A 15,704-nucleotide genomic window follows, 5' to 3' on the forward strand; every position below is an offset into this window, starting at 1 on the left:
GAGCTCTCCCTCATTAGCAAAGGAAGTCAGTCTTGTTTTTGAATCTGCCACTATGCTGACACATTGGCATCTGTAGCTCTGTCCTTTTTTTAAAAAGAGCACGATCTCATTTAAATTTAAAGCGACAGTCACTAAAATTGCACAATTAAGATTAAAGACTCAAAGGGGCAGTTTCAAAGTGTTATAGACTAATTGTGTATAGCAGAGACTTATTTACATCCTGTAAATAGGGGCATAATGGGTTCCTTTAAAATCTGCTCATACAACTTTTTACAGCATAAGCGTATGAATTCATAACATTTACAATATTAGAGAATATGACTTAATCTTATGTTTTGATTTATAGGAAAAAGATCCTTTTGATATCTCATTCAGATTTAGTTTCACAAATAAATTAATTAATGTCCAGATATTTTTATTGTAAAATATTTTGTACTAATCTGTCATACATAGAAAGCCCCAGAGTGAATGTGAGTTATGTGCGCACAATGTCATGGCTGCAGATTATGCTACCCGACAGCATGTTAGACATAGCAGCAGCACCATTACAGCTAATCCAGCAGCAAATGCGCTCTTCCTTCAAATGCAGCCCTTCAGAAAGAAATGTGCAGCACAAAAGGAAGCTAAGAACGCCAGAATGACATCCTTCTTAAACACACCCATCTAAAAATACCTCTCGTGCCAGGCATGCTATAGTTTTTCTCAGTCGCTTTGGTCCATTTCTTACATTATAAATGACATTTTTAAAAACCACTTCTTCAATCTTCACATCACTTGTGTGCATCATAGAAGCAGTTTCTTGTTGTTTTGAAAAAGTTGTGTTTGCTTTATTACATTCAGGCAACTATTTAAATGTATTACATTATTAATTGCTAATGTCATGTTGCTCAAAACATATTATATAGTTCTCTGTGCAATTGTTCAACCCCTTAAAACATCTACTCATCAAGTCATTGAATGCATAATAGTTGATTTAGTTTTTATACATAAACTGTCAGGCATATTTTCGAAACATTTCTCAATTCATGTGAATTAGCCTTGGACTTTGCAGGTGAATCTTGACTTTCACTACAGTTATGAAAAGAATAAAGATCAGCCAATGATTTGCCAGTTCACTAGTGATGTTTTCAACATCCCAATGATATGTATTTTGTACAAACAGACAGACAGAGACAGACAAAAAGATAGAAAGACACAGACGGACAGACAGACAGACAGGTAGATAGACTAAAAGGTAGATAGATGGATAGATAAACAGACAGACAATAAGACAGATAGACAGAGACAGACTGATGGATTGATGGACAAAAATATAGACAGACAGTGCATTTTGGAAAGTATTCATAGCGCTTCACTTTTTCCCCCCACATTTTTTTTTATGTTACAGCCTTATTCCAAAAAGCATTCAATTCATTTATTTCTTTAAAATTCTACACACAATACCCCATAATGACAATGTGTTTTTTTTTTTTTTTTTAATTGTAAATTGTAAATTTAATAAAAATAAAAAAGCTGAAAAATCACGTTCATAAGTATTCAAAGGCTTTAGCTTGAAGCTCTAAATTGAGCTTAGGTACATTCTGTTTCCACTGATCATTCTTGAGATGTTTCAGCAGCTTAACTGGAGGTCACCTGTGGTAAATTCAGTTGATTGGGCATGATTTGAAAAGGCATCCACCTGTCTATACAAGGAAATAAATGAATTTAATTAATTTTGGATAAAGGTTGTAACATAAAAAACTGTGGAAAAAGTGAAGAGCTATGAATACTTTCTAGATGCACTGTGTAGATAAATACATAGACAAACAGACAGATGTACGAACAGACAAAAAAGATAGATAGACAGATAGATATAAAGACAGATGGACAAAAAGATTCAAGGATGGATGGAAAGACAGGCAAAAAGATGGATGGGTGGCTGGATGAATGAATGAACCCACAGACAGACAGATGGATGAACAGAATGACATAGGAATAAACGGATGGACAGTCAGATGGACAAACAGACAAAATACAGACAGATATATAGAAAGACAGTTGGACAAAAATATTGATGGATGGATGGATGGACAGACAGACAAAAAGACAGACAGAAGGATGGACGGACAGATGGATGAACATACAAAAAAGAGATAGAAAATAGACAGATAGAAATAGATAGACAAAAAGATTAATGGATGAATGGACAGACAGACAAAATGACAGACTGATGGATGGACTGACAAAAAATAAATGGATGGCTGGATGGATGGATGAACAAACAGCCAAAGATAGACAGAAAAATGGACGGATGGACAGATGGATGAACAGACAAAAAAGAGATAGAAAAAATAGATAGATAGAAAGACAGACAAAAAGACAGACAAAGTATAGATGGGCGAATGCACGGGCGGGCCGGACAGACAGACAGACAGACAGACAGACAGACAGACAGACAGACAGACAGACAGACAGACAGACAGACAGACAGACAGATAGATAGATAGATAGATAGATAGATAGATAGATAGATAGATAGATAGATAGATAGATAGATAGATAGATAGATAGATAGATAGATAGATAGATAGGCAGGCAGTCACCTTTGTAACAGTATATGACAGGCTGGCGTGTGTCAGCGGCATGTGTAAGTTGGTCTACTTTGGTCTTTTGTCTTGTTAAGTTTCTCACATTTCACTCAGAAATGCAGAATCTCAGTGGATGTACTTGACTAGCAGGTGCACACATGCACACAGAGTAGACTGTAACATGAACTGCCTGCTGCCTCTGGGCAAAGCTGAGGCTGGATGGTGCACCTTTATTGCACCTAATCCTGTTTAAGGCATTCTCCACCTTTTAGTGTCTTTTGTGTGTGTGTGTTTGAGAGTGTCTTTGTCTGGAAGATGGGAAGTGTGTGAGTTTGTATGAACACTACCGCTGAAACTACTTGTTAAGTGCATCTAATTATGGTTATCTTATAAACAACCAGCATAATCTGATCCCGCTTATACTTTTGGTTCTTGTCAGTGTAACATTAATGAATTGAATAAATTGTGTCTTTGTTTTCTGTTTAGTTGAGTCTGTAGAACATTCCTGAGTTTGTTCTTTGCAGATTACATTGCTTCATATTTGTGATTTCAGTGCACATCAAACTAGAGCAAAGAAGCTTCTGTAGTTTGAGGAGGCTTTGTTGAGGTTGAAGTGAAAAGTCATAGTTGCCCTGATCAATCTGTTTTGTATTTGAAATAAGCCACATGGTCATGAATGTGATTCAAGCATGCGTAAACACAAACAGTCGCTTACGGGCATGCACACACTTGCGCTGAATCCACATTTAAGTGCAGATGCCTGTTTCTCTTTTGGTTTCCCTCCCTCAAGTCCTCCCCCTACCCTAATCACAAAACAGTTACTTAATGGGAGCTTGCTGTCACCCGGAGAGACTGCACCAGTGCATTCTGGGTAACACAATCCAGCTGTGCTCAGGAGTTGCTGACGGAAATGTGTATTTATCTGTATGTGTTTGTTTGGCTGTGAGTAATATCATGACAGTAGCATTTTATTTAAGGAAACGAGAAGTCACAACTTTGCCTCTAATCGTAAATGATAACCTATGAGTGTGTTTGTCTGACCCATATTTTACAACTGCAGCTTAATTGGTCAACTGAAACTGCCAAGCTCATGAAAACTAAGATTTACTAGTTGTTGCAAATCACCATGTAGCTGCTAGCTACTAAACTAAGACAAACTTTAACTGGGTTTTAATGTACAAGTAATATTTTTGCAGGTTGTAATGTGGCTAAATACAGTTAAATACACTGCAAGCTACACACTTTGCACAACTAGCTGTAATGGCACACTATGCACTCATGCACTCTCAGAGTATGTACTCTCGCACTTACACACTCAACAGCATAGTATATGTATGTAGTGTCATGCCAAATGGAGCACTAATGTTTTTTACTAAGAGGAAATTCAAAGTGTTTCCCTGATGGTGTTTGATGGTTGCCAAATAGTGAAATAAATGACCAAACTATCAAATAATACCTGCCGTGAGTACAACCGTATTCACTATCGGGAGGCGCTATAATCACTCTCGTAGGAGAATTTTGCTTTCACCATCCAAAATAAATAAAGTTATCCAACATGTGTGCCCGATAGCTCCGCCCCTTCCGCTACGTGAGCAAAAAAACTGCGGTCGTTAAGTGTTTGAAGTCCATCATTACACATTTCATTTTACTGGCTGCATGAGTGCATCATCCGGGTAATTAAAGTGCACTTATTATTTTTAGAGTTTTAAGTGTGAACGCACTACTTACACTATTTATACTACAAAATAGCGTAGAGTAGTGCAAAAGTATGCGATTTGGGACGCAGCTGACAAGCTACAGTTAGCTACTGTACAAGCTACTTGTAAACTGTTGTTAATATTTCATTAGCAGTGTGTGGAGTAACCAAACATCAAGCTACAATTAGCTACAGAACAAGCTACTAAAACAAGCAGTTAGCTACAAGCTACTTGCAAACTGTAGCCAAATAATTCATTAGCCGTGTGTAATGTAACTGAACATCAAGCAACAATTAGCTACACTTCAAGCTACAAAAACAAGCAGTTGGCTAAAAGCTTTTTGTAAACTGTAGCTAAATATTTCATTAGCAGTGTGTGGAGTAACTGAACATCAAGCAACAATTAGCTACACTACACGCTCCTAGAAAACGGTAACAAAATGTTTAAAGCTTGAAGTGAAGCTACAAAAATAAGTAGTTAGCTAAAAGCTACTTGTAAAATGTAGCTAAAAATGTTATTAGCAGCATGATGTAGTTAAATAGGCCTATCTAGAAAAATAGCTAGCAATATTATAAGCTGCTAGCAAACTGTAGCCAAAAATGTTAAAGCATGCACTGTAGTGCAGCAATTGTTTTTGCAAAACGGTTAGCTTCACTGCAAGCTACTAAAAGTACACACTTACCTGCTTTTCTACAACTAAATTGTTATATATTTTAGAAGTACATAGTATAGCTAGCAAACGTTAGCAACACTAGAGGCTAATAACAGTAAAGATTTAACTACACAACAGTAGAGGCTGCTTGTAAAAACTGTAGCTAAATATTTTTAGCAGCATATGATGCAGCTACAGTTGATATCTACAATTTAGCTACACTACAGCCTACTAGTGAGTGTAAACCTTTAGTTTTTAGTGTTTTTAGCTATTCGATTCAAAGCTTTGCTAAAGTTCGATGTAGCATTACTAGGTTTTAGTTACGTTTTTTTACTCTCACCAGTCTGTCAAATGAACAAATTTCACAAACATGCTGTTATTTTTATACCTTTTGACTTTGTGGATTCCATTTTGGGTGAATGTATTTAGAGCTTTGCCATTCAAAAGCAGTTTTATTGGAAGCATCAAGAATACAAAAGGAGAAGTAAATGACAAACCCCCACGCAAATGCAAAATTCTGTGTAAACAGGGTCATTCAAAGTTTTTCATATTGTTCTCTGGGCTTTCTAAGACTTAATTTATCAAGTCCTCTTTATCATCACTGTCTAATTTAAAAAAAAAAACATACTTCTCAGATAATGAGAAATCTAATAAGAATGCAAGCGGATGTTTTCTTGGTCTCTCATTCGGTTGGGGATTCATTCATCATATACGGCTTATAAATAAAATGAAGCCAAGCCAAACCCAGAGGGAGCATGTGTCTGAGAGTTGGAGTGAAACCTGTGTGTTGATTTTTGGGTGTGTGTGAGCATGCCAGTGCTCTTGTGTTAAAGGCTAAAAAGTGTCATAAATCATCAGTTTGTTGTAGTTAGATTGACAGTGTTGGGCAAAAATAGTTAAACTGTTTTGTCTGTATAGTGAATTGAGAAACTAATTTCTTTTACTTTAATTGTGTGAAAAAAAGACAATTTTTCATAATATCGGAAATGGAAAGAAATAGTACATTTTTAGTTGAACTTGTCCTTTTGTATCGCTAATGCTGCCTTTATAAGTTACATGGTGTACATATGAGGCAATAATTAATAGGTGACTAAGATGTATGACCTATGATGTGAACAAAAGGTGTCTTGGTGGCTTTTAGCTCTGCTTTATCTAAGCCTCCTGCTCCTCATGCCACCCTCGTCAAACCTGTTTTCAGGCAATCAGTTTTGACAGAAGCCTGGCAAACAAGCACATGAACCCTGGAACAAATAAAGAGAGAGTGAGAGAGGGAAATGTCAAACCCACTGGAGGCCCCATACCTTCCTGTGATGAAGATAGATTTTTAGGGTTATTGCAAAATTCCTGCCGTGCCGGTGGGATTGTGAATTTAAAAAAAAAGAACAGGAGGAGGGCAAAAGACAGGAACGTAGCAACCCTTCTTTAATGAAAAAGCTCTAGTTTCTATACAAAACTCCAGCAACCTACAGAGTCCCAACATGGTGTATAGCAATAGGAGAAGATGGAGCATTCAAGGGATGTGCAAAACAACAGTTAAAAAAAATAATCACTAAAACATTAAAACTTGATCCGCGTCAGATAATTCCTGAAGGGAAATTAAATAAGGATTAACAGACTGAGATGAAAAGATTGCATAATTATGATTTAATTATGCTAATTGGGCCAAATTGAATGTCACATCATCTAATCACTAGGCAAAGCTGTTAAACTCATACATACTTACCATCCTTCCCATGCCTGCAGGTTCCTGTTACAAATTAGCTAGTAGACTGGCTCTTACAAGCAACAAACTAGAAGGTCATTACCAGCTTATGTGGTGAAGTTGATTTTTGGGAGGTATCTATTGTCTTAAGTGGCCAGTCGACTTCAAATATAATTGAATACGGAACCAAAATGATATAATTTCTAACCAAATCTGGTCGTCTTTTTGAGTTAGCTTTGGCAGTTCGAAACAACTCATTAAAAAGTGAACTTTTGGACAGTTGGTTTGACCCCCTAAAAACTTCTGAGCTGCCATTGGTCCATGACCATTACACAATCAGTAAGTGTTTTCTGGAACTCCACTTTCTTTGACATGTCATTTCTTCCCTTCAATTGATTTCTATTCCTAAGGGGGTCAGACAGGACAACAGCATTTAAAAAACAAAACAAGAAACGTGAATGCACTGGAGAGTGTGGTAGCAGAGCTAGTACACATGGACCTGTATGATCGATTCTGGAGAAATTATTAAGGCGCAGAGGGGTCACACTGGACAAGAAACTCACCTTGTCATGCCATATCTTTTCTATGATATTGCGCACACTGGTGGAACCATTTGATGTCTGCTTGTTGCAAATAGAAAAAGATGTGACACATCGATGTGGAGCTTCTTGTGAAGAAAATTGTTTGCCAGCTGTCTATGAAACCATTCTTCTCTCAAAGCCACCGTCATAGTCTTTGGGGAGTATATGAGAACAGCATGACACATTTGGGTCCAGATTTAATCCAGCTGCTGTTTTCTGTGACATTTTTATACCCATTGGTTTCTAGTTTGGTCCTGCAAAATATGTTTCAAGGGCTATCTAGCCCTTCCCCTTAGCCCTATGCCTTCAAGCTAAAGAGAGTTGGGACAATAAGGGTGTACTCACACTAGGTACAGCTGCCTTCAACCATGCCATGCGCAATTGTTCTCCCTCCCTTCCCCTCGACGGCCTGCACCCACACTGCTTTTTGCATGATTCGACTGTTCAGTTTAACAGAAAGACAAACGCTTTTGCACACCACAGTGGAGATAGCATTAGTTTAATTGTTTTAGTCATTTGGGATGAAGTGACACTCAGTCAAATATTTTGCAGAACAGATCCACAACTTTGATGTTCATAAATTATCATAAAGCTCCTTGTGCTGCATGTATTAGGAGGTTTGCTAAAGGTGCAGCTGATGTGCAGCGAGGGGTTTGCATCTTTAATAAACTACGACAGTTCATTTTCATTGAAAAGTAAGAACGATTAATAAATTCATATGAAACAATTCCTTAAAAGTGACGTTGCGTCTTCAGTTTCGGGCTCAGGCGCGTTTTGCACTCACTCTACAAGCATACTACGAAGCCTAACCGAACCACGCTCTGCCATACCTCTTCCACCCGTGCCAGGGCCGGCCAATTAAACCATGCCTGAGCACAATTGGGAGCACTCACACTTGAACCAGAATACGTGCCTGGGCATGGTTCGGATAGCATATTGTGAGTCGACCCTAAGGGGAAGGGTTAAGGGTTAGAACTGGACCTTACAACTCTGCTTACTGCAGCTCAAGGTTTTTGAGTGTTTTGAGTGTCAGAGCTTTAAGTTTCTAAGTTGGACCAGCTAATAAGTTGGAGAATATCATGTAAAAAAAAACTGAGACACAACTGGGCCAAACATTCTTCATCTGAAACAATATCAGATCAGATAAAAAAGAAACACAGAATGAGCAAATATAATCACAAGACTATGAGCAAATATAAGCACAAGCTTTCCTAATATCCAAACCATTGCCCTTTAAGGGGAGGAGGGAACGAAAGGGCAGAGAAAATAAGATAAATGGTTGATGTGAGAAAAAGAGGCTCACAAAAGGAACAGAAAAAAGGATGAAAAGAGTGAGTGTACCTGCCAAATGAATAGTTGTGCATGTCCTTCAATAGAGAGGCTCTTCAGCAGCCAGGACTCTTGTTGGAACAGTAAACTATTCTTTGTACACACAAACATACACATTGTTACCTCAGTGGTAGAGAAGATGGAAGAGGCTTGGTCTATCTCTTTGTTGCTCTGGAAATCAAAGACATCTAAGAGACTGTCTATTGTCAAACACAAAATGAAACAAGGACTTCAATTGGGAATTAAGAGACTTACAATTGTTGAAGGAGCTTCAACCACTTATGCTACTAATTGGGTTTATTTCTTCCCTTTTAACTTGCTACTTGTGTCTAGACATTTTTAATTGTCACAATATAGAATCAAACAGCATTGTGCATTTTGGCTGGACACAGCATTTAAGAAGTTGGGTGGCCTGTGCTCTAAGACACATTTTGGGGTGAGGTCTAAAAACTCTCAGAGATGAACTCATTAAGCAAACAGTGGAAAGAGTGAAACTGAGTGCAAAGAAGGTCAACAGACATTCAGTCAAACTGGCCTCAAACCACAGTCCTTTCACAAAGAAAACGCTGATTTAAAATAATTATAAAAAGTTTCAGCCAAAACATAAAAGAAGTTTCAATTATAGAAGCGTGCAACTATTAATTAATTTTACTAAGGAATCTTTCTTTCTGCTTTTTCTGATTTAATTCAGAACAAACTCAAAAACACTTTTACAAACTTTTGTAGGTATTCAAAAGGAAAAATACAGTGCTAAGGGAGGGGTTGAGAAGCAATTATCAGCTCAAAAAGTTTAACTGGGCATGAAAGTTCTGGTCATTCTTATTGTCAGTCACCATTAATGTTTCCTGCAGGTTTGTTGTTTCTTTCTCTAGCTGTATTTGCTGTGTATGTACTTAAAAGGTCACACAGAAAAACTTCCAAAACCAGTTTTGCTAAAGGACCAGAAGTTTTCATCATCTTAACAGAGAACCAAAGAAATTTGACACGAAAATTGTACTACCATGAAATGTGTAGACCAGAGGTGTCCAATCCTGCTTCTAGAGGACCTCCTGCTTTAGCAAACCTGCCTAAAAGATAGTAGAGGATGTGTTGAAAACCATGTGTGTTTATTTATGCACTCTTTAATTACTTGGTTATCCTGTTTAATAATAAACTCTGCAGGTCAGTAGATGAGCAGGTCCCCTCTATGAGCAAGGTTTGACACCCCGTTAAAGGTCAAACAACCTCTGAAATAAATACAGTAACAAGTTTATTTTCTTTTTTTCTATTGCAGGAATTGATCACAAAAGAAAAAAGACACCAATTGACAATGCGGCCATTATCTCCCCTATCTCATCTCATTTTGCTTCAGTTACTTTGTGGGTGCCTGAGCAGCAGATGTCCTCATGATTGCACATGCCTCCCCAGTAACAACATCTTCTGCGTCCAGAGGAACTTGATCTACATGCCTCGTGGCCTTCCGTCCACTGGAAAACAGCTTTATGTCTTTCAGAACAAAATCAATATCTTGCAACAGCAGGACTTTGTGGAGCTTGGCGAACTTGAAATGTTGGACTTAAGTCAGAATTCCCTCAGTGAAATCCCCGATGGTGTATTCAGCCCACTCTCCTCTCTACACAATCTAGATCTCTCCTCAAACTACATTACTCACATTTCCAAAGACAGTTTCATTGGACTTGTTAACCTAGAAAGGCTGTATCTCTACAGTAACATCATCCAGAACATTCACCCAGCTGCCTTTGAGGGACTGGAGAACCTTTTGGAGCTGAAGCTTCAGGGGAATCAGATTAGTGTGTTGCCTGCTCTGCAGCTGCCCAGACTGCTCCACTTGGACCTTAGTTATAATAGTATCCCACCTCTTGTAGCTCAAGATTTACAGACACCACATCTTGAATCTCTTAAAATAGCTGGATTGGGGCTGACCAGTTTGGATGAGGAGCTGTTAGGCAGCCTAGTAAATCTGCATGTTCTCGATGTTTCTCAGAATCAGCTTGTAGATATACAACCTACACTAAAGTCAATGGGAGGACTACGAAACCTTAATTTAACTGGCAACCCTTTGGGATCTCTGAAACATGAAGACTTCCAAAATTTGGTCAATCTCCTTGAGCTTGATTTAAGCAACCTTAATTTGCAAGGCTTCCCTGAAGAATTCTTCAACCTTTTCCCCAAACTTGAGAAGCTCACTGCAGCTGAAAACCCCTTTAACTGCCTCTGCCCACTAGCCTGGTTCCCAGCATGGCTAAAAGATGTACGTGTGGAGCTGTTGAGGACGGAGGAGACTCGCTGCCACTTTCCGCCAATAAACTCAGGAAAGGTCTTGGAAAAGTTGGAACACAAAGATTTTGGCTGTCCCACAACAACCATTGAGCTAACAAGTGCAGGGACAAGTAGTACCACAAGCAAACCTACAAACTCCTCGACACAATCAGGCACAACACACATCGTTCCTCCAGCACCACCAAGTGACATATCCTCAGCAGATGCAGACAACTTCCCAGTTTATCAGACCACTGCTTTCCCCAGCAGAATCATGGAAGACTCTGAAGGAAAAGGAATTATGTGCCCTCCCAATATCTGTCTAAATGGAGGAACATGCATATTTAAGTCAAATGGGGTGATTGTTTGCTTGTGTCCACCTTCAATGTCAGGAAACTACTGTGAGATTCAGAACGAAGCTATGCTTCCCCCGCCATCACCAAGAGTTTCTCTAGAGACCATCGCTACAGTCCAGCCCAACACAATCAGTTCCCATCACATAACCAGCACTTCCATTTCCTTAGACCTTCATCGTTACATACAAACAAGACCACACATACGTGGAATCCGTCTGACGTACAGTAACTTGTCAGGTCCTGACCGCCGACCATTACAGCTGAGTGTGCCTCCAAGTTACCCTGAATACACACTTAGAGGGTTACAACCAAACAGCACTTATTCTGTATGTGCTAGCCCTCTAGGAGAGCCTGTCCATGCCTCGGTTAGTGCCTGCATGGAGGCTCGCACAGCAGGAATCCCACCCTCCTCCCATGAGCCCAGCGTTGACAGGACCGAACCTTCTTCCTCTCTTACACCCATTGTGGTAGCGGTGGCAGTGGTGATGGTGGTTGCCATAATAGCTACTGTGGTTGTCATCAGCCGCAGGAGAAGACCCAAGGCTCCAGTAGACATGGACTTACATGAGACATCTCCTTTAGAGATGGAAGGAGTGAAAACCAACCCAGAGAATGGACTGACACATCCAAAACAACCTGACATCACACCTTGCCCATCATTAGCACCAAACAGCTTGGAGTATGATGTACTTTTAATACAAGGACAAGGACAGTGTCCAGCCAACAACAATATAGATTGTACAAAAGCTTTATATGTGTAAAAGCTCTATTGCGCAATTCATACCTCGAGCTCACAGAGGGCAATGTGCTCCGTGACTCCTGCAGGCGGGTGTGATGCAGACACTAGATAGACTCTGTTGGGTTGGTGAACATTTTACCGCATCCCAGCCAAACGCTTAAACTGACTGCCAGTATTTAAACCAGATGCATTTGCCATCTTTACCTTTTTTACAGATACAACTTAAGTGCCTTTTATAGCCATAGTTATCAGAGAATTTCTCTCTTAAAAGGTGGCCAGACATTATGCAGTACACAGTGTTGCTAGCCTGGAAAACAGGTCGCTTTAAAGGTAGCTGGCTCTGGAACTGGTAGACAGAAGTCAGAAATTGTGACCTGGACGCCTGGACTGTTTTGTTGTCCAGAAAAAAAAAATTGCACTGATCAGAGACACTGGGACTGTGCCTAAAAGAGGAACTGAAAGTGTTCAGTCTCTTAGAAGATGCTTCAAATAGGTCAGCATCAAAGCATCCCACTGTCCCTCTACCCCATCTATCCTGCACGGGAGATTATTTGCTGTGAAAAACACAATGAAGAGACATTTTTTTTACTTTGTCTAGTTTACTCTGTTTTAGCTATGTAATTATAATGTTTTTTGTTTTGTTTTTTGTATTTTTAAAGTAAATTGTTTAACTTGGAGATTAATTCTGTTGTTTACTCACTCTCAAAGTGTTCAAGAACTGTGTGAATCTGTATTAAAGAATGTCAAACACCTTTAGAAAGACATTAGCATGAGTAAATAGCTATGTTTCCATCCAAAAGTACAAATTTGATTTATGTGCAAAACTAAAACATCGCATAAATCATTGGTGAATATTAATCATTATAATAGTAATAACAGCAAACCACTTTAATGATGGACTGTTCCTATGCTGGATTTTAGAATGACCAAGTATTTTTAGCATGTGCATTAATGCCGTCCCATTGCACACATACATGATCTGTTAAAACAAAATCCCTATTTTTTAAAGCACATACTGGAATTTATTCCGCAAAGAAGTTTCCATCATAGTTTTGCACTTTTTTATCGTATAAAAGTTTATTCTACCCATTTTTAAAATTTGTGCATATTTTACAGTTTCTATTAAGAATTTTTAATGCGATATTTCAAAATGCACTAATAAATGGGTGGATGGAATCATAGCTATTGGGCAAACTTTTCCTTTCAGTGCCATTTCTGTGTCTTTTTTTATGCGTTAAGTTGTTGAGTTTGTTTTTACTTGTAAACACGTGACTGTAGCAAACATTCTTTCTCCTCATACTGATTCTTAATTCTGAATGAAAACAAACTCACTTCACTTAAATTCTCCATCTCTGACAAAGAAACACTTTGCAAGACTATAAACACCCGCAGACATTTTTGACCTCAACAAATTCCACACATCAACAAACAGACTAGTACTATATAAGGAGATGGATAACAAATGCTTCTAACAAAGCTGTTTTTTGACGTGCCAGCTTTCTAAAAATGCCCCGTAGTCATAATTCAGACTGGGCCCCAAACACAGGCAAACTACGGAAAGACTTCAAAGCCAGATTTTTTGGTATGTGTTGCAGAGCTGAATGCAATTTATGTTGTACAACGCCGCAAAGTCCAGATGGCTTTGCTCACTTGACTATGAAAGCTTACAATTGTGAAGTGATTATATTTTCCATGGTACAGTATTTCGACATACACCAGGGTACTAAATAATTCAACAAATATCCATTTGTATAGGAATGTAACAAGACCAATTTACAAGGAGATTGACTGCCTCTTCTTTTTTTTTTCTGAAAGCTCCGAGCCAGATCTGTCATTGTGGAATTGCATGTTTATGTGTATTATCAAGTCAGTAAGTTGTGTTAAGAGAAATGGAGCCAGAACTCTACTCCAAAGTGAGGAAAGGTCAATTGTCAAATTCTCCCCATGCTCTGTCAATTTTTGTAGCCCTGTGTTTCACATATTTTTGACCGTATGTCTTGAGCAAACTGAATCTTGTCGGCGTCTTAGACATCTAAACATTTGAACTGGAAAGAGGACACAGCATGAGGGGCTTCAAATATTTGAAACATTTTCAAAACTGCTTTCAAGTCCCATGCTTGCATTGGGATGCTTGCTGTTTCTCTTTTGTGTTGTGCACAGAGCCAAGTCTTCTTTTTTATGTAAAAATGTGTACTTAAATGTGATGTCTGTTAAGAAAATAAAATGGAAACAAACTGTTTTGTGACTTCTGTAACTTTTTTTTTTTTTTTTGCATTTCAAAACTCAAAACTTAAAAAAAAAATGACGAATTTCAAAATATAAAAAGTAATTTTTTATTTATTTTTTATCACAGTCTTGGACATGTAAACGATTAGTAACTACATTGGCTTTGATGCATTGTTAGTTTTTCTTTTTTTCTCCCAAATTTAATGTTGGTGGCTGTTTTGCCCCATTGACCCCATTATACCATTTTGTTTACTCCATAGTTCTGAGAGCTGAGATGCATATTTTGATTTTCTCAGCCACATCAAGGTACTGTAAGTGTGTAAAGATCACTTTCTCACACACTCAGACACATAAAACACACTTTAATGTGATGTTATACTCCATATAAAGTCCAAAAACTAAGCTTTTTTGCACAGGTCTATCTAAAGGGTTAATGGTGCCAACTAATGATCAACAGTAAAAAAAAAAATACATATTTGACCTCTTCCCAACAGGGGAAACCACCAACAATCAAAACTGCAGGATTATATGGTGTCATGGTTTTGTAATCAAAAAGAGGTTATAATGAAAGAGAAGAGGTTTAATGGAAGTCAATGGGGCAAAAAACAGCCGCCAACAGTAAATTAGGGAGAAAAAAATGAAAATCAATCAAAAACAATGCATCAAAGGCAATTTTGTTTCACATGTTCAAGACTTTGATAAAAGGTTAAAAAAAAAATAATAATAAATATTACAAATACGTCAATTTGTGTTTTTTTTATCAAATCAGTAACATCATTTGTGAACTTGTCATATAAAGAGTTAAAATTCTGTAATTTGCTAAGCATTTCAGTAGTTTTGATCAGGACTGAGGTTCATTAACAGATTTATGCAAAAAAAATGAAAAAACAATATTAATCTGACGCATTTTTACAGCAGTTTAATTATGTGGATGTTTTCAATCCGAGCATAACAAAAGCAGAGTTAATTTGCCCAGAGTGTATCGTTGAGGTTTTTTCTCAAAATATATGTCAAAACAAGATTTGTCACCCAAAATCATTCTGCCAGCTGAAACACAGAAAAGGTTATGGCCAAATAGACACTCAAAATCACCCCGGAGGATGAAAACAAATCCAACAAGAGTTAAGCATTACTTTAACATTAATAAGCCGTTTATAAATACAACTACAAATACTGTGTTCTTGAATTATATTTGTAATATAGTAATGGTTACTCTGTATGTTAATCAATGCTTTATTAACACAACTTCATGGAGTTTTGTGAACTAATCTAAAGTGAGGACTATTTAGGCTTTATTTATTCCTTATCACCACACGAAATCCACAGATTTCCAGCCCATCCTTGAGTCTGAGTCTATTTATTTAGTTTTTTGTAAAAATGTGTACATTTTTATTTATTTAGTTTTTTTATTAATTTCATTAATATTACAAATAAGAAAACGTTGATATGATTTACTTACAATACAGTTTGTAAAGTAATAATTTCTGTCTTTTAGAATATATATATATATATATATATATATATATATATATATATATATATATATATATATATATATATATATATATATATATATATATAGTGTCAGATATATTA

At 37.6% G+C, this 15,704-nt stretch overlaps 1 protein-coding gene across 1 annotated transcript in view; it reads left to right on the plus strand.

The window, feature by feature from the left end:
• vasna (vasorin a) overlaps nt 1–14,120 on the plus strand; it is a 32,662-nt gene extending 18,542 nt beyond the window's left edge. Inside the window, 1 exon segment of the mRNA NM_001326685.1 lies at nt 9,802–14,120. Within this exon segment, the coding sequence (NP_001313614.1) occupies nt 9,838–11,904 (2,067 nt within the window). The 5' untranslated portion in view covers nt 9,802–9,837 and the 3' untranslated portion in view covers nt 11,905–14,120.
• The last annotated feature ends 1,584 nt before the right edge of the window (nt 14,121–15,704 follow it).

Source organism: Danio rerio, chromosome 22, assembly GCF_052040795.2.
Source record: "Danio rerio strain M-AB ecotype USA chromosome 22, GRCz13ab, whole genome shotgun sequence".
In the NCBI taxonomy this organism is placed as follows: Eukaryota; Metazoa; Chordata; class Actinopteri; order Cypriniformes; family Danionidae; genus Danio; species Danio rerio.